Consider the following 19,737-nt stretch of genomic DNA (forward strand, 5'->3'; position numbering starts at 1 on the left):
TGAGGTGAGTGGGGCTGAGAGACTTCAGAGAAGTGTGACTGGCCCAAGGTCACGCAGCAGCTGCATGTGGAGGAGTGGAGAAACGAACCCAGTTCCCCAGATTACAAGTCTACCGCTCTTAACCACTACACCACACTGGCTCTCCAGACTAAAGCCATCAATGGTAAGGGGCCTTGTGCAGAGCCAGTGTGGTGTGGTAGTTAGAGTGCTAGAACAGAACATGGGTAATCAGGGTTCATATCCCTAATTAACCATGAAGCTCACTGGGTTACCTTGGGGCTAGACACTGCATCTCAGCCTAACCTAGCTCACATGGTTGTTATGGGGATTACCATAAATGAAGATGGGGAGAGCCATGTGCACCACCTTGAGCTAATTGGAGAAAAAGGTGAGATAGCAATGCAATTAATAATAAAATAAGTAATAAATAATAATAATACCAGCTGCTGGGCATCATAAATGGGGAGAGCTGCTGTTGCACTTAGGTCCTCATTGTGGGCTTCTCAATGGGGCATCTGGTTGACCACTGTGAGGGACAGGATACTAAACCAGATGGGCCTTTTGGCACATCTTATGTTCTGAATGACACCAAATTCATGTCATTACATGGAAGAATAAAATGTCAACTGTGCTAGATTTACAGGAAGAGATCAGATTTTTAAGACCCTCCAGGACTCACTTTCCTGAACAAATAATGCAGTTCCTCATTGCCTGATGTTTCTGATTAATGCTGAACCACTTTCAAGGATTCTTGGGATTAATAGCGTAAGAGGAGACCTGCTGGATCAGGGCAATGGTTCATACAGTCCAGCATCCTGTTCTTACAGTGGCCAACCAGATGCCTATAACCAGTGAAGAACTCAGACCACCCCTCGTGGGTGAAGCCCAGGACCCAACAGTTTGTGAAACCACCTCCCCCATCCAAACAAATGACCCATGCAGTTGCAAACTGCTTTGGCATCGTCAACATTCTTTTCTTCTTGTTTTTTAAAAGCACTTTGTTATCAGGGGGTAGCGCTCTCGCTCTCTCATACAATGTGTTTAGCTTCAGATGAGTACATGTCCACCACCATGGAGAGGTGATGCCCTACACAAGGGGAGTTCAAGGCAAGGCAAGAAACAGCACCATTGAGAGATACCAAGGTGTGAGTTCAGGACCATGGATAATGCTCCTGCAGAGGAGGCCAAACATCAATGTTGTTTTAGCAAAGCCCTGCAGCAACTGACTGGTTCTCAAAACAGGGCTAAACAGTCATTGACCAAAGCTCCTCTTCCTCCTCAGTTAAAGGATTGGTGCTGCCTTCTTCATCCATTGGCTCATCTGAAATAATGGGATTTCCAGTAGTGGGATCTCTACTCCGGACTCCCAAGGAGTCTGTGGATGAGCCATCAGAGATGGGTGGTAGAGCTGTCTCCTCGGGGCGCAGGGAATAGCAGCAAGCTCTAGTGCCTTCTGGGCATGGATCCATCTCTTCCTCAGAGCTGTAGGTGCTTGAGGACTCTTACTGCTGAGGATTAATTTTCCAGGGGCCATGACAGATGTAGATGAATGCTTCTGGGGAAAACAAGGGGCCGACCCTTAAGTCAACTTGATTTCCTAAGCTCGCCTGTTCAGGTGGAGCAGAGGGTTAATCAGATTCGTTTCCTAGAACGCCAAAGGGCACTCCTTCAAAGGCAGAGCCAGGCTGGAGATAGAGAGGCAATGATGAGGAATTACTTACTGCAAGGTGGAATAGAAATCTCAGGGCCCGTCAGTCACCCTCTCGGCCTGAAGAACTTGACAACTTCCTTTTAATTATTGAAGAGCTGGTTCTTGATGCCATGTCCCAGTTGGTCAAGTCGGTGCACATCTGCATGGCAGAGCTGTACACTAAATCCCGCCTCATGCATAAATATTCGGTTGTCAAAGCAACCAGGCATGTGGCAGCTGCCCCCAAAGGCCCTACAGGTCTTTAAAGACTCCCCAGCAAACCATTTCAGAGTTTTTCTTCAGTTGATGTGCCCCAGAGATACGTCTGCCATCCATGTAGGATATCCTTCTTGGAGAAGGGGAACGCCACTACTCAGTCATTATTGTTACACAAAAGTTGTATACTGCTTGATACTCTGCCTAAAATATTAATTTCTTACAAATGCAGAATGAGCATTATATGGCACTTGTAAGAGGCCAGTTACGTTGATCAAAGTGGTTGAGTGGGGGCAAATGGGGTAAGACTACCTTATCGATATGTGTCTCTTACTTCCAAAATGCTTTCCTTTGTGGAATCTGTTTTATTAGGATGTCTGCAAAATTGTACTACACCTTCTGTTTATTTTATCCCAGCTGCAATAACATGCCCCACACAACTGTCATTCTTTGTTTCTTTATGGTTTGTAAGTTGTTGTTTTTTAAAACTCAGCAAACACATCTTTTTATTACTATAGTTGTTGTTGTTGTTGTTGTTGTTGTTGTTGTTGTTGTTGTTGTTATTATTATTATTATTATTATTATTATATTTATACTCCGCCCTTCCCAGTTTAAAAACAAGGCTCAGGGCGGCTAACAGCAAATATAAAACATTGAGTAAAATGCGACTTAAAGACAGCATAAAACAGCATAAAATACAACATAAAATACAGCATCAATATTAATAAAATTCAGGGGTTGTTGGGGGGGGCAGTCAGTAGACATCAAATGATAACCAGGGCTAACTGGCCAAGTTGGTCCTGTTAGGACCAGCAAGGAGATCAGGGAAGAATTTAAATGTGGGGTCCCAGAAAGAGTTTCTTCATAGAAGAGGAAAGGGAAAGGGGAATAGAGGATCAGGCTAATTCAAACTGAAGGCCAGGTGGAATAGCTCTGTCTTACAGGCCCTGCGGAAGGAGATCAAGTCCTGCAGGGTCCTAGTCTCATGGGACAGAGCATTCCACCAGGTCGGAGCTGTCACTGAAAGAGCCCTGGCCATGGTGGAAGATAGTCTGGCTTCCTTAGAGTCCAGGACTCTATTATTATTCATGGACCTTAGGGTACTCTGCAGGACATACCAGGAGAGGCAATCCCATAAGTATGAGGTCCTAGGTCTCTTTTAAAAGATGAAAAGGCCTGGAGGCTTTGCAGGTAGCCAAAGGAGCCCATCTAGCCCAACATCCTACTCTCACCATGGACAAGCAGATGCCTCAATGGAAGTTCCAGTAGCAGGACATGAGCGCAACACCATATGCAGAAACAGAAAGACTCTCCTCACTTGTGATTTCCATCAACTGGTATTCACAGTGGAGGTAGACCCTGCCTACCAAATCAGGCCCTCTGTTCTCACATTGGCCAACCAGGTGCCTCAATGGCGAGCCCACAAGCAGAAAGTGATAGCAATAGCTGTCTCCTCACTTGTGACTCCCAGCAAGTGGTTTTTCAGAAGCATTACTGCCTTCAACACTGGAGTTAGTATACAGAACCTAAGGAGAACCTATCTGGGTCAGGCTAGAGGCCAGCATCCTGTTGTCATGATGACCAGCCGTATGCTCATTAAGGGAACCCCAAAAGAAGGAACTGAACACAATAGCACTCTCCCCTCCTGTTCTTTCTGATGACAGGAACCCAGAAGCACCCTGCCTCCATTGTTGCTAATTAAAGGGTCAAATGACCTTTGCAAATGGATACTCTGCAAATGGGAACTACAGTAAATTCCAGCTCCCACAAACGGTGTGATGTGCCCTGAATCTATTGTATCCATTTCGTTGTGGAGTGGAACAGTCCATATTTCATAGAACTGTGTTGACATTCTGGCAGTGGCGTAGCGTGGGGGGTGCAGGGGGGGCCCGACTGCACCGGGTGCAACATCTGGGGGTTAGGGTTAGGGGGTGCAAATCCACGGGTTAGGGGGTGCAAATTACTTGCCTTGCCCCGGGTGCTGACAACCCACGCTACGCCACTGCATTCTGGAGAAGACTAATCCCGCCATGGCACAAGTAATAGAGTCCCCATACCATTTGTTTCCTCCTCCTCCTCCTCCTCCTTGGACCTTGCTTGCACTGCAGGGATTTTTTGTTAATTAGAGAATGAGAGAAGAGAGATTGGCGGCTCAAAAGGTATTACACACCAGTACTTGTTCCCAATTAGCCGAGCAAGCACCTCTGTGTAATTACAAGTGCTGGGTCATCATCCATAATTTTTCTGTCCCCTTTTCTTTGCCTGCAATGAGCATTAATCATGCCACACAAAAAGCAGGCTTACTTGTAAGTGGTATTCTGACCCCACTTCACCCAGGTGATCTCCAGTTCATAATTCTCCCTTTCCTGCAGCCTAAGTTTCATCATACATGATTAAAAATCTCCAAGAGGTGCTATTCTGAATTCAGAAGCATGAACTTTAAACCCGTGCTTCCCACCTCCATCCCCAAGTAGGAACATAGGAAGCTGCCTCATTCTGAGCTAGACCATTGGTCTATCTAGCCCAGCATTGTCTACACAGACTGGCAGCAGCTCTCCAGACAGGGGTCTTTTCCCAAACCTGCCAGAAGATGCTGGGGATTGAAGCTGGGAGGGTTTTGCTGATTATGCTACCACCAAACATGGTCCATTGGCAAGGCTCTTTGGCGGCAGAAGTCCTAGGCTGGGGAATATTCTCTTCTCCAAGCTGTGACTTACCGTATTTCGCTCTGTAGGACACACCGGACTATAGGACACACCTTGTTTTAGAGGGGGAGAACAAGAGGCTCTCAAGGCTTTAGCGAAAGCAACGCTAAAGCTCTCGAGGCTTCAGCGAAAGCAACGCAAAGCCTCTAGAGCGCGGAGGGAGCGCTCCCTCTGCGCTTCAGAGGCTTTGCATTGCTATCGCTGAAGCCAAGGAGCCTGCATTCACTCCATAGGACACACACACATTTCCCCTTAATTTTTGGAGGGGGGAAAGTGCATCGTATAGAGCGAAAAATACAGCATTTCTTTGCCCAGCATTCTGGAGAATTTACCCCCACCCCTTGAATGTGTTTTATTCTGCTGATAGGCTGCTGTTTGTTCTATATTTCATTATTTTCACATTTATATCCCACCTTTCCTCCAACAAGCTCAAGGAGCTCTATACAGTTCTCCAACTTCTCCGCCTGTTATCCTAACAACAGCCCTGTGAGGTAGCTTAGCTAAGAGACAGTGATTGGCCGAAGGTCATACCCAGTGAGTTTCACAGCTGAGCAGAGATTTGAATCCTGGCCTCTCCCAGACTATAGTCAGACCCTCTAACCTAGTGGTTCTCAAACTTTTCAGGACACCACCCCCTTGGTCCCATAAATTCATCACCAGTGCCCCCTACCTTACCCTTTGAAAAGCCTTATTCAGAATAGTGGTTTGCATGACCTACCAAGGAAGATAATAGCACAATAAAATTCAAAACAGTGACAATTAATTGCACTTTTATTCTAAATCCCATTTAGTTTAACTAAGTCAACAAAATGAATGAACATGATTCAGTGATACCACCTTTCCAAAGTCTAATAGTCATTATCTCTAGCATCTCCTTGCCTCTTGGTGCCCCTTCAAGTAATCCCACCACCTTCCGGTGGATGGTATCACCCACTTAGGGAAGCAATGCTCTAACCACTACACCACACTGCCCCCACTATGTTGACATTTTAGAGCACATATTTCCCTGGCATACTTTACTGAAAGGCTACTAAATATTCCAAGCTGGAGAGGAAGACACGTGTGACATTGTGCATGACTACAGCTGCAGCGTATTATGTCTAATCATAGCAGCACAAGAACAGTGGTTCATTAGAAACGGGCCTTTGTCGCATTGTGTCGTTCACAGCTTGAGCTCTGGAGAATAAAACCCCCTCTTCCCCACTGAGATATATAGGCAGCCGCTACCTGCACAACTCTGAACAGCAATTCTATCCTCTGAGGTTTAAGTAATTGCATTTACAAAATATTAAATTTTAAAACAGAGCAATACAGAAAATTGAGGATGCTGTGCATCCTAGCTCAAATCTCGCTGTTATGGTCTAGTTCTTTGCTGAAATCTCCTTTCTGGTTCCGTGAAAGTGTTCTTCCACCGAGAAAGAAGCTTCCAGGTTTTTTCCTGCCTTGTTCTCAGGGGCACATAAGGAGTTTTTAAGAATATCAGAAGAGCCCTGCTGGACCAGGCCTATGGCCCATCTATTCCAGCATCCTGTGCTCACAGGATGCCCGTGGGATCTAGCTGGTTTTAAAAGAGGATTAGACAAATTCATGAAGGGCAAGGCAGCAATGCTTATGAATACCAGTTGCTGGAAACCACAGGAGGGGAGAGGATTCTTGTGCTGAAATCCTGCTTGCAGGTTTCCTAAAGGCATCGGGTTGGTGCATGACGAATTTGAGCTCTTAATTCAGGATGGCAAATATAACCTAGTAGGCATTACTGAGACCTGGTGGGATGAGACACATGACTAGAATGTAGAAATGGGGGGGGGGGTTAACCTGTTCAAAATAGGGGTTTAACCTGTTCAGAATAGTCCAAAAAGGAAGGGAGGAAGAGGAGCATTATATGTAAAGGATGTGTACACTTGTAAAGAGATCCATGACCTGGACCTGAGAGTATTTGGGAAAAAATTGTAGGAGAGGGGGAGAAAACCCCCCAATGATCTTACTGTGGGTGTCTGCTATATATACCTAAGCCAGTCTGGGTAATGCCATCCTACAGCAGATGCCCAAACATCCAAAAAGGAGACTTCAACTACCCAGATATCTGTTGGAACTCAAACCAATTCCTCCAAAGCTCTGCTGACAATTTCAGAAGGTGGAAGAAGCAACTCCGGTGGAGTACAGGGTCAGATTTAAGGTGCTGCTTTTGACCTTTAAAGCCCTTCACAGCCTAGGACCCTCGTACCTACGGGACCGCCTCTCCTGGTATGCCCCACGGAGAGCCTCAAGGTCCATAAATAACAACACCCTAGTGGTCCCAGGCCCTAAGGAAGTTAGATTGGCTTCAACCAGAGCCAGGGCCTTTTCAACTCTGGCTCCGGCCTGGTGGAACACTCTGCCTCATGAGACCAGGGCCCTGCAGGATCTGATTTCTTTCCGCAGGGACTGTAAGACAGAGTTGTTCCGCCTGGCCTTTGGCTTGGAGCCAATTTGATTCCCTCCCTCCCTCTCTTTCTTTTTTCTTTTCCTTCTCCTCCTGCGATGAGGCTACATTTTTAATATTTTAATGTTCCATTATTTTAATGTTGTATTTTACTTTTGTTTTTAAGTTGTAATCATTCATCTTGTTTTTATTATTGCTTGTAAGCCGCTCTGAGCCCGACCTGGGGAGGGCGGGGTATAGATAAAAAATTATTATTATTATTATTATTATTATTAGACCATAATCTATATTGGACCTGGTCCTCAGTAATAGGGAGGAACTGACTGACGAAGGGGAAGTAATGAGAACCTTGGGAGGAAGTGATCAGTTCCTCCTGGGTTTCATGGTACTGAGGCAAGCTAATTGTAGTCGAACATGCACACTGGACTTTAAGAAGGCTGGTTTCAAAAAGCTGAATGAACTATTGGGTGAGATCCCATGATCAGAAATACTGAGAGAGAAGGGAGTCCAAAATGGATGGGGGTTTCTTAAAGGTGACTTGTGCCCTGTGCCGCTTCCTTGAGCTGACTCCAAGCATTGCTTATTTATTTCAGCAATGATAGCCAGCCTTTGAAGATCCAAGTTTAGAATAAATGGAGGCCACACTTGGGTTTGTGCAGGGCAGGCAGGCAGGCAATGCGAGGGAGGGTGAGGAGAGGAGGAGGAGGAGGGTGGATGGGTTTTCGTCCAACCCTTCTGGCAGCTGATCCAACAAGGCAGCGGGAGTGTTTGTTCCTGGGATGAAAGGCAATGTTTGCAAAGACCAGATCTTTGTTGCATGGGATTGCAAAAGAAACTTTCCACTCCCCAAAATTGGCTGTCCAGGGATCAAGTGTGAAAAGAGTTTTTAAATGTCTGGAAGTTGCATTTGTTGGCCAAGGAAAGAGGAACTGGGATTACTCATCCATGAGAATGATGTGAGGGGGTGCAAAAATCTGGGGGCTCCAGTACCTGCTGGAGGAAGAATATAATATAAGCCCTGCTGGATCAAGCCCATCTGGTCCAGCATCTGGTTCTCACAGTGGCCAAGCAGATGCCCCAATGCGAATAAGCCCAGAAGCAGGACTTGAGTGTAATAGCAATTCTCCCCACCTACTGGTATTCCGAGAGCATGGGAAATTCTGGGACTTTGACCCCCCCTCAAAAAGGTAAACGGTAAAGGACCCCTGGATGGTTAAGTCCAGTCAAAGGTGACTATGGGGTTGCAGCGCTCATTTCACTTTCAGGCCGAGGGAGCTGGGGTTTGTGCATTCTGGGTCATGGGGCCAGCATGACTAAACCACTTCTGGTGCAACGGAACACCGTGATAGAAGCCAGAACACACGAAAATGCTGTTTACCTTCCCACCACAGTGGTACCTATTTATCTACTTGCCCTGGTGTGCTTTTGAACAGCTAGGTTGGCAACAACTGGAACTGAGCAATGGGAGCTCACCCAGTTGTGGGGATTCAAACCACCGACCTTCTGATTGGCAAGCCCAAGAGGCTCAGTAGTTTAGACCACAGCACCACCCACGTCCCACCTACACCAAAATCACCAATCTGCTTCACAACACCAAAGCAACCCCTCCCCCATCTTCACAGGTAAAGGTAAAGGGAACCCTGACCATTAGGTCCAGTCGTGACTGACTCTGGGGTTGCACTGCTCATCTCGCTTTATTGGCCGAGGGAGCCAGCGTACAGCTTCCGGGTCATGTGGCCAGCATGACTAAGCCGCTTCTGGCGAACCAGAGCAGTGCACGGTAACGCCGTTTACCTTCCCACCGGAGTGGTACCTATTTATCTACTTGCACTTTGATGTGCTTTCGAACTGCTAGGTTGGCAGGAGCAGGGACTGAGCAATGGGAGCTCACCCTGTCGCAGGGATTCGAACCGCCAACCTTCCAATCGGCAAGCCCAAGGCTCAATGGTTTAGACCACAGCGCCACCCATGTCTTCACAGAGCAGTCAGCAATTAAATTTAAGAAAACCTGTTCTGCAGATTTAAGAAAACAATTTTGAAAATGCTGCAACTTCAAGCAAAATGGAACCCCTTACCTAATTCCTTTGTTTTGAGCGATACTGTGATGAGATAGTCTGGAGACTGCCGATATCACCTAATGAGAGAGAGATAAGGATGGGTGTTAGAGACAGATGCAGTTCTAGAGTCAGGTAACAAGGCTGTTATCGTCATGCAAGAAAGTCTCAGGTGGGAGTCGCTTTTAAGGATCTGTTTCCCCACCTGTTAGAAAAGAATGTATTTAATTTTGGTATAATTGCAAAGCCGTTGCTCACCTACAAAAACAATAATTACGTCAAGGAACTACATCTAAAGTTTTACTCAGAATAGAGCCATTGAAGTTAATGAAGCTAAGTTCATTAACTTAGGAGGGGAGGGCAGTTGCTCAGTGGTAGAGCTTTGCAGACAGAATGTCCCAGGTTCATTTCCCAACGGCCTCTCCCTGCCTGAAACCCTACAGAGCTGCTGCCAGCCAATGTCAGCAAAACTAAGCTAAGTGGACCTAGGGGCAATTCAAAATGTCTTTCTGATCATCTCTATCAAAGCAGCCACCATAGTGAAGCGCCAATTAACTTTTCTTTTTGCCTTATGAGAAAGACCACATTTTTAAAAAATAAATAAATAAATCAGTACATATAACAGTAACAGCGTTTTACAAACTCACAATCAATAAATAAACATGGCTGCATTGTCCTTTTCATTAGTAATTCATACACAGTATGCAATTGCATAACCGCCCTCCCTCCCGCCCCCACCGCTTGAAGTCCACAGTGATTATTCACTAGTAGATCACTTATTTTCCTCTGCCCTCCCGCTTCTTCTTCTTCCTTTTGTGTCTTGTTAAGGCTGCAAGCCTGAGGGCAAGCAGCCCTGTTGCTGTTTTTATTGATTCGCAAGCCACTCTGGGAGCTCTTTCCTGCAAAAGAGCAGGGAGTTTTTGAAATAGGCTTTGAATAAATAAAATAAAATAAAATAAAATAAAATAAAATAAAATAAAATAAAATAAATAAATGCCCCAAAGCGAAACTAAAAATCTGAATGTAGCGAAAGGAGCTATTTTGCTAGGCAAGGATAGCATGATTCTCACACATGCTGAGAGGAACTGTGGACAGGGATGGAGTCTTCCACAACTAAGCCTTATAATAATAATAATAATAATAATAATAATAATAATTTTTTATTTATACCCCGCCCTCCCCAGCCAAGGCCGGGCTCAGAGTGGCTTACAAGCAATAATAAAAACAAGATGAATGAATACAACTTAAAAGCAAAAGTAAAATACAACATTAAAATAATGGAACATTAAAATATTAAAATGTAGCCTCATTGTAGGAGGAGAAGGAAAAGAAAAAAGAAAGAGAGGGAGGGAGGGAATCAAATTGGCTCCAAGCCAAAGGCCAGGCGGAACAACTCTGTCTTACAGGCCCTGCGGAAAGAAATCAGATCCTGCAGGGCCCTGGTCTCATGAGGCAGAGCGTTCCACCAGACCGGAGCCAGAGCTGAAAAGGCCCTGGCTCTGGTTGAAGCCAATGGTTGAAGGAAATGGGTATACAGTGGTACCTCAGGTTACATATGCTTCAGGTTACAGACTCCGCTAACCCAGAAATAATGCTTCAGGTTAAGAACTTTGCTTTAGGATGAGAACAGAAATCGTGTGGCAGCAGCAGCAGCAGGAGGCCCCATTAGCTAAAGTGGTGCTTCAGGTTAAGAACAGTTTCAGGTTAAGAACGGACCTCCGGAACGAATTAAGTACTTAACCCAAGGTACCACTGTATTTAGCATGGAGAGGAGAAGACGTCTTCAAATATCTGACGGGCTGTCACATGGAAGATGAAGCAGGCTTGTTTTCTGCTGCTCCAGAGGGAAGAATCCAAACCAATAGATCCAAAGGAAGAAAGGAGACTCTGACTTAACACTGGGAAGAACTTTCTGACTGCAAGTTGTTCAACAGTGGAATGGGCTTCCTTGGAAGGTGGTGGGTTCTCCTTCACTGGAGTTCTTTGATGGCCATCTACCAGGGATTCATAGCAGTGGGGTTAACATATGAACATAAGAAGTGTCTGCTGGATCAGGCCAAAGGGGGCCCATCTAGTCCAGCATCTCATTCTCATAGTGGCCAGCTGGTTCACCTGTGCAGAACCCACAAGCTGGATTCAAGCACAAGAGCAGAACTCTCCCCTTATGTGGTTTCCAACAACAAGCATTCAGAAACATTGCTCCAGCTGTGGAAGCAGAGCCTAGCCATTATGGCTAGTTGCTGTTGGTAGCCTCCTCCTTTTTCTTGAATTTGTCCAATCCTCTTTTAAAGTCATCCAAGTCGGTGGTCATCACTAACTTCTCTGGGAGCGAGTTCCATAGTTTAACTATGCGCTGCTGGGTTAGACTAGATTACCCTTGGTGTGCCTTCCAATTCAACAATTCTATCACTCTTTGGGATGACGTGGAAGCAAAGGAGTTCTCCTTATTAACCCCTTCCTGGCCAATAAGGGAAGGGGAATGTGAGAGGGGCTCTGTCTCTTTGTGACTGAGAAATTGTTCAATGATCACCTGTGCCTGCCATCACCATTAGACCCATCATTACCACTCCTGTGCCTAACTGGAGTTAATGGACTGCATTCAATATTAGTCCTGCTCAAGAGCAGCCACCATCAAAATGACTAACTTAGGTTCATTCATTTCTATGGGTCTTTTCTAAGTAGAACCGATGGACCTGCATTAGTCACACACATTAAAGCAAAAACTGAAGACATCTGAAGGCAGCACTGTATGGGGACGTTTTTAATGTGTGATGTCTTGCTGTATTTTAATTTGTTGGAAGCCTCCCAGAATGACTGGGGTAAGCCAGTCAGATGGGCAGCATATAAACAATATATTATTATTATTATTATTATTATTATTATTATTATTATTATGTCTACTCTGAATAAATGTGTATGAAGTGTCAGGGGAGAGCAGTTCCTCTGATGGGGACGGGACACGTCATGTTCCTTCTGGGGTAGTTTGTCCACCATTGGTTTCCACCCTGCACGCAGTTCTCACCTGTGGCTCCTAAAAGTTGTCAGCATATGACAGCAGCCACACCCTGGGAAATGACTTCGACTGGTCAGCTAAACCAGGTAGGTCTCAAACCCTTAGTAAATTAAAGACTTCCCCTGCATGTGAAGACAGGCTCCAGCGGACGAAGCAGACCAGACCAATAGTGGGTCCAATGGCAGCTTCTGCATGTCCTGTAGAGGGAAATGAGGGGCAGATGGGGCTCATCAGCCTGCAAAGGGAGCCCATCTCAGAGAAGGAAAATTCTAATCCTAAACCTCCACTGCCTTGTGGAATATCTTCAGGAAAAGGCTAAGGATTAAACCTACACAAATCTGGATTAGAATCCCTAAGACGGTTGGATGGCGCCTTGTATTTCTGCAGCCAAGCTGGTGCCAAATTTATTGCTCTGCTTTCCTTTGGACTACATCAGTGTGGCTGGGGGAGGGGGGCTTGTTGTCTGGGCAGCCCAGGACCTCCACACACACTGCCCAGGCTTGTGCCCCCACCTCGTGAAATCACTTCAGTGCTGCTAATGCAGGAGTTTGACCTCACCCCTGGAGGCACACTCCATTGTTTCTCAAGACAGACAGATGCTAACAACAATTACTCTGAATAGAGCTAATATAGTGGACGCTCGGGTTGCGAACACGATCCGTGCAGGAAGCACGTTCTCAACCCACAATGTCCGCAACCCTCAGCACCCCGTCTGCACACACGCGGATCGCAATTCGGTGCTTCTGCGCATGTGCAAGCACCGAAACCTGGAAGTAACCCGTTCCAGTACATCCAGGTTTGGCGCAGTGCGCAACCTGAAATCACGCAACCCGAAGCATCTGTAACCCGAGGTATGACTGTACTGGATGTTTTATATACTTTTTATTTCTTAAAATTTATACAATGTATGATGGTTTTTAACAAAACTTCAAAGCAGTTTAAAAAAAGGGAATAAAACAAAACTATCAGCAAAAGCAGTACAAACTCTTCAAAACGTTTTTTAAAAATAAAATCTGCAAAAAACTAAAAAAAAGAGATTAAAACATGCACCAGCATTCTACATATCTAGGTAGTCTTGGCTAAACCAAAATGCTTTTAGCAGATGCTGGAAAGAGTACAATAAAGAAGCCTGCCCAATAGGCAAGGAGTTCCCACGTGTAGATACTGCCACGCTAAATCACAGAATTTTAGGGTTGGAAGGGACTGAGTTATGGGTGTAGGAATGGGTATTATGTGGCTCCTGTATAAGTGCCAGTTCAGTTGAAAGCTATTAAAAAGAGCTGCACAGGCCTGTCCATTCAGATAGATTACATATAGATCTATTTATGTATGTATATATCTGAAGATAACATCCAAGGGATAGCCTGAGATGTAAATCTTCCCCTCTCTCTTTCTTTCAGGGAACTGTGGGTTCTTTTCCACAACTCCCTGTAAATAACAAGGGGAAAGCCATCCCTTCTGTTACATCCCGAGAGTGCCATCACCACATGGACATAGCTGTCACTCAGCATTTGTTAAAGGGTCAGACCTTCTGACAGGCTTATTAAAGAGAAGAGATCGATTCTTGGACAGAGTTAAATTTACCAAGCAAGCAGAAAGGAGAGAAGGAAAACAATGATCTGACCTACAAAAACAAAACAAAAAAAGATGAAGAGGAAGAGAGGTAACAAGCCAGAGGCAGCCCATCTGCTTCTTGCTCAGACTTCCCCTGGTGTCTCTCTCTTAGGGAGACGCAGCCACAAAGTACAGCCACAGCCCACATCATCACAACCAAACTGCTCGAAATTTAGGCGTGATGACAGTAGTCCTGCCCTTTTAAATGAGGGGCCTGTGTGGGATCACAGAGGAGGGGAGGAGGGGGGTCTGGTTTTATGCAAGAGAGAAGGAGGGAAAGATGCAAGGGAGAGATTGGGAAGAGAATTTTGGAGCGGTTCTCGTTTTCATGCAGACCTCTAGCCAATTCATGCTTGCTTGAACCAATAAAGTGAAGCTAAACTTAAATCAATTTTGTTGCTCTTGTGCCTAGGTCCTGCTTGCAGGTTTTCCATCGAGCATCTAGTTGGCCACTGTGAGGACAGGATGCTGGATCATGAGAAGCCTTCAGCCTAATCCAGCAGGGCTCTAATTATAGTCTACCTCCACCACTGGAGGCAGCATGCCTCTAAATGCCAGTTTCTGGTGATCACAAGTGGGGAGCATGATGCTGTTGCACTCAGTTCCTGCTTTTGGGCTTCCCATTGGGGTATCTTAGCCACTGTGAGAACAGGATGCTGGACTACATGGGCCACTGGCCTGATCCAGCTCTTCCTATGTTCTACAAAAGGCCCCAAACCCCCCACACCTATCTGCTTGATTTTAATACTTTTCATAACTTCTTCAGTCTGAATCAACCAGGACAGGTGGGTGGGTGGGTGGGTGGGTGGGTGGGTGGGTGTGCATACCTTTTTTTGAACAGGTCTCCTGCCTTCAACCATGAGCCCCCACTTCCAACTCAAGCAAAAGTGTTTTAAGCAATTCAGTTATGCAGCCCTGTCAAGCACATCTTCTGCTTGCACAACCAGTTCTCAGCAGAGGCAAAAGATGCAAGGCAGAAATTTGTCATGAAGAAACATACAAGGCCCTATGGAAGGGGAACCTCAGTTTGCCCTTCCATGAGCTTGCCCTCCTGTGACTCTGAGCATGCTTGACACTTGGCGTGGCTGTTCCAAATGATGACAGACAGTCACACGCACACACTGACCCCGTGCTGCAGGCAGGCACGGAGGAGGAAGAAGGTGACGACCCTCCGGTGGCTGTGTGAGGGTCACAAGGGAGGCATCCTGGCTCATAAAGCAGAATTCTGCTGCTGCATAAATTAATTCAAATTAAGACAAATCTGAATAATTGCTTCTGCTACTGTTACCTGAGACAAGGGGCTCTGGAATTCACTGTAACTTGTTTGGTTTTTTTGTCTGTATTTTAATAGATTTGTTTTTATATTGTTTTAATTTTATTAGAGTTTGATTACTTTTTAGCAATTAACTTTTAGCTTTCTGTATTTTATCTGTGTTGTTTTAAATAATAATAATAATAATAATAATAATAATAATAATAATAATAATAATAAATTTTATTTATATCCCACCCTCCCCAGCCGAAGCCGGGCTCAGGGCGGCTAACAACAATAAAACAGTACAAAAGTAAGCCATCTTGAGTCCTGGTTTAGAAAAACGGTGGATATAAATAAAACAACGTCATCATCAACAGCAGCAACAACAACAACCTCACTTCATCATCCCCTAAACGTTGAACATCTTATCCAGCCATCGACCAAGCTTTAGAGATTCTGGCAGGCACACTCACATACTACCAAATCTACCATTGCAGTCTTGAGAGCTAGAAACCTGTTTTTGAAGATAAACATATAAACAAACAAAGAGTTCCCAGAAACCCAGATTCTGCACTTTCCCCCCAAGGTTATGACCTTTTCCTGCATCCCTTGGGAAGACAAGTCAGTGCTCAAAGGGTATTCGGGTACATTACCTTAGCAGTTCTCACAACAGCCTGCAAGGCAGTACAGTACCGGTACTATCCTTTACTGTTGTACCTTAGCAGCTTTTAAAAAGCAGAGGAGAGCCTGTCTATAGGACCATTTTACTACCTGTCTCATCACAGAACTGCATTTGATGCGGAGGGGGGGGGAGCGCTCCTTGTAACTTGGTTTGATGCTACAGATAATCAGCCTACCCTGGGGTGAGGAGCAGAGAATGAGAAAAATGAGGTAAAAACTGGTGACCAGAAAAAGAGCCTGCCTTATTATTGTTCTCTAAGATCATCTATTGCCTGGGGAAATGCAAAACTATGAGGACTAGAATCTTACCTTGTTTTTAGGGGCAGTATGATATTTATTAAGGGACACGGGTGGAACTGTGGTCTAAACCACAGAGCCTAGGGCTTGCCGATCAGGTCAGCGGTTCGAATCCACGCAACGGGGTGAGCTCCTGTTGCTCGGTCCCTGCTCCTGCCAACCTGGCAGTTTGAAAGCACATCAAAGTGCAAGTAAATAGGCATCGCTCTGGCGGGAAAGTAAACGGCGTTCACCAGGTTACATACGCTTCAGGTTACAGACTCCACTAACCCAGAAATAGTGCTTCAGGTTAAGAACTTTCCTTCAGGATGAGAACAGAAATCATGCTCTGGCGGCCTGGCAGCAGCAGGAGGCCCCATTAGCTAAAGTGGTGCTTCAGGTTAAGACCAGTTTCAGGTTAAGAACGGACCTCCGGAATGAATTAAGTACTTAACCTGCAGTACCACTGTAGTGCAGAAGGAATCAGGTTCAACCCCTAATTGGTTTGGGAAAGACTTCCTGCATGAAACCATTGAGAGGCACTGCCAGTCAGTGTGCACGGTACCAATGACCTGACTCGGTCTAAGGCAGCATCCTGCATGCCTGTTTAAATTAACCCGAACCATGAGGACTAGAATCTTGCCAAAGGAAGGGTTGTACCTCAGTGGTGAAGCATCTGCTTTGCATGCAGAAGCTCCTAAGTTCAACCCCCAAGAGCAAATCCAGCCACGGCTGGGAAAGAGTCTCCTGCCTGAAACCCTGAAAGCAGCTGCCAGGCAGGGTAGACAATACTGAGCTAGATAGAACCCAACAATCTGGCACAGTGTAAAGGAGCTTTCCATGTTCCTATGCAAGAAAGGCAAATTTCATCCTTGGATAAAAATTCCCTGGGAATTTTTTTTCTCCCCTTCACTAGCTCCAACAGGACCGAAAATGTGGAATAGCGTGGCAGAGATCACACCCAATTAATATTTCAGGCCACCAGCAGGGGATCAGGAGGGCATCTAAGACCTCTTAGTTGGCGGTGGTTCAATCCAGCTGGAGGAAGCAACGGGTCAGCTGACAGCTCAGCGCACAGCAGTCCTCAGGAAAGGATAAAAGTTGGAAGGTAAAGGAACCATGACTTATTCATACGCCTCAATTCAGCCCTACGCTCAGAGGCCCCATGACACTGAAATAACAGTTCAGCAGCCGTTTGGTGTAACTGAAAGGTTATTAGGAAACCAAAACAAAAAACAAAAAAGCAAAATATAACCCACCTCTCCCCCCCCCCCAAAGCACTAAAAACAAATGAATAACTAAGAAACTGATCCCTTTTGCACAGATATGGGAAAGCTTTTTTCTGCTGCTCCAGAGAGCAGATACAAAACCAATTGATTCAATAGACAAGAAAGGAGATTATAACGAAGCATCAGGAATAACTTTCTGACGACAAGAGCTGTTTAACAGTGGAACCAACTCCCACGGAAGGTGATGGACTCTCCTTCCTTGGAGGTTTCTAAGCAAAGGTTTTGTGGTCATCTGTAGGTGGTTCTCTAGTAGAGATTCCTACATTGTAGGTGATTGGACCAGATGGCCCTTGGGGACACCTTTCAACACTACAATTCTATGACTCTAACAGCTCTTTGAAGAGGAGGGCATGTGTGTTAACCTGATTATGGGTATGGGGGCAGGCAGCAGATCTCAGCTGCTTGATTCTACCACCATGAACAAGTATAGTACAAGAGCATACCATCCTTGTATTAAATGATAAGGCAGCTCTGGTTTGGGACATAAGAGCAAAATCTGGGTTCTGCTTAGGCTGGGCCAGACACAGCTGTGCTGGCTGGGACTGGTGGGAGTCGTTGCAGCTCAATGCACCAAGAAGGCACTGGGTTGCAGGAGGCTGGTCTAGTTGCCTATCTAGTTGTACCTGCACTGGGTCAACCCAGTTTCCCCATTCTCCCAGCAGTCAATAATATGGGTCAGGGCAGAAATATAATAGTACCCCACAAGGCTATCCTCACAGCCGCAGCATTTTTAATTGGGAAAGGGTCTTAGCTCAGTGGCAAAGCATCTGCTTGGCAAGTCCCAGGTTCAATACCCAACATTGCCAGGTAGGGTTTGGAAATACTCCAATCTGAAACCATTGAGCACTGCTGCCTGTCAGTGTAGGCAATACTGAGCCAAGTGGACCAGTGGTCTGACTCAGTAGAGGGCAGCATCTTATGCTCCTAAGGCAGTTTCTATATTCCTAATTAAAGAATTTCAACTTTCTCTAACATGATTATGGTGTGTTTTTTCTAAACAACCCTAACAGGCCCTTCCAAAGGAAAGATGGATTCGAGAGAATAAACATCAGCAGAAACAGCAGACTCGAGGCACCCTCCTTGCAGAGTGGAGATAGCATTAGATTTAATCCCAGAACCATCTGCACATGCAAAGCCAGGAGGGTGAGGATGGCGTGTGGGGCCTGAGGAAAGCTGCTTGGAAAAGCAGGCAAGGCGGCCAAGAGCCCCTTGACATCTAAATGGCTTTGGGCAGGAGACTTTACTGCTGTCAGTAATGACTGACAACACACTGTGGAAGGTTTCCTATCACATCACATACCCCTGCAAAATCTGGTCGAAGGACAGCAGGAGAAAAGAGCATTTAGCTAAGTGCAAAGCAGCTTCAGCAAAAATGGGTGCTCTTTGTTGCTCATTTTTAATTTTACAATTTGTTAGATTTCTTACTCCCACCCGTTCACTCTTGACACTTGAAGAGTAGATTTTTAGGATGTGAAGTGTAGATTTTTAGGACCCACCTTATTTTTGTGATTGTAAGTTGTTTCAAACTGATTTTAATATTGTGTTTTAATGGTGCAAACAGCCCATGAACCTTAGGGTGATGGGCAAGTGAGAGGAGGAGGAGGAGGAGGAGGAGGAGGAGGAGAAGAAGAAGAAGAAGAAGAAGAAGAAGAAGAAGAAGAAGAAGAAGAAGAAGAAGAAGCAGCAGCAGCAGCAGCAGCAGCAGCAGCAGCACTGGAACATAAGAAGAGTCTGCTTGCTGGGTCAGACTAGCAGCCCATCTAGTCCAGCATCTTATTCTCACAGTGGCTACCCAGATGTCTCTTCTGGGAAACCCGCAAGCAGGATTCGAGCACAGGATTCGAGCACTCTCACCCCACGTGGCTTCCAGCAGCTGGTATCCAGAAATCTTACTGGCTCTGACCACTGAGGCAGAGTGTAGTCCTCATGGCTGGTAGCCATTGATGACCGTCTCTTCCATGAATTTGTCTAATCCTCTTTTAGAGTTATCTAGGTTCGTGGCCATTGCTGCCTTCTACTTCTGAGTAGATACGGTTAGGATTGCGTCCCTCTCCACCCTGGCTTTTGACACCTTGAAATGTAAATTATTATTTTTTTAGGACTCAATCTGTTTTTATGTTTGCAAATTGTTTTTAAACTGTTTTTAATTAAAAGTTAGCAGGGTGGTAGAACCCAGGGGTGAGGTTTCTTTTCTGCCCGCACCTAGCCTATCAGGTCTTAGGATGTGGCGATGGGGGGAGGCTGTGTAGGAGAAGCATCGCATGCGCTAATGCACACTCAGCCCTGTGAGATTGGATGTGACACCCTGACGCAGGCGTGTGCTTCCCAGCATGAAATCCCAGAAGGAGGCCAAGCCACCACCTACAGTTTTCCACCTAACCATCAGGTCGTCTTAGCGCTGGGCTCAGTGGAGACGTCGGGCAGATGATCCCAGTGTCAGCCTAAGAGAAGCATCCAAACTTTACCAGCCTGTCTTCACTCCTGGCAGAACATCATCACCACCTTTCGTGGAGTTAGAACTG

The 19,737-nt window shown here is 45.7% G+C and overlaps 1 protein-coding gene across 5 annotated transcripts in view; it reads right to left on the reverse strand.

Annotated features, from left to right (window-relative positions):
- The window catches only part of VAV2 (vav guanine nucleotide exchange factor 2), a 151,478-nt gene that overhangs the window by 41,925 nt on the left and 89,816 nt on the right, over positions 1 to 19,737 (reverse strand). For all 5 annotated transcript variants that reach the window (XM_083423533.1, XM_083423531.1, XM_083423534.1 and 2 more), the window contains exon 3: positions 9,109 to 9,167. In XM_083423533.1, the coding sequence (XP_083279659.1) occupies positions 9,109 to 9,167 (59 nt within the window). The remainder of the gene's footprint in view (positions 1 to 9,108; positions 9,168 to 19,737) is intronic.

The sequence above is a fragment of the Podarcis tiliguerta genome, assembly GCF_965153285.1.
Source record: "Podarcis tiliguerta genome assembly, chromosome: Z".
Classification (NCBI taxonomy): domain Eukaryota; kingdom Metazoa; phylum Chordata; class Lepidosauria; order Squamata; family Lacertidae; genus Podarcis; species Podarcis tiliguerta.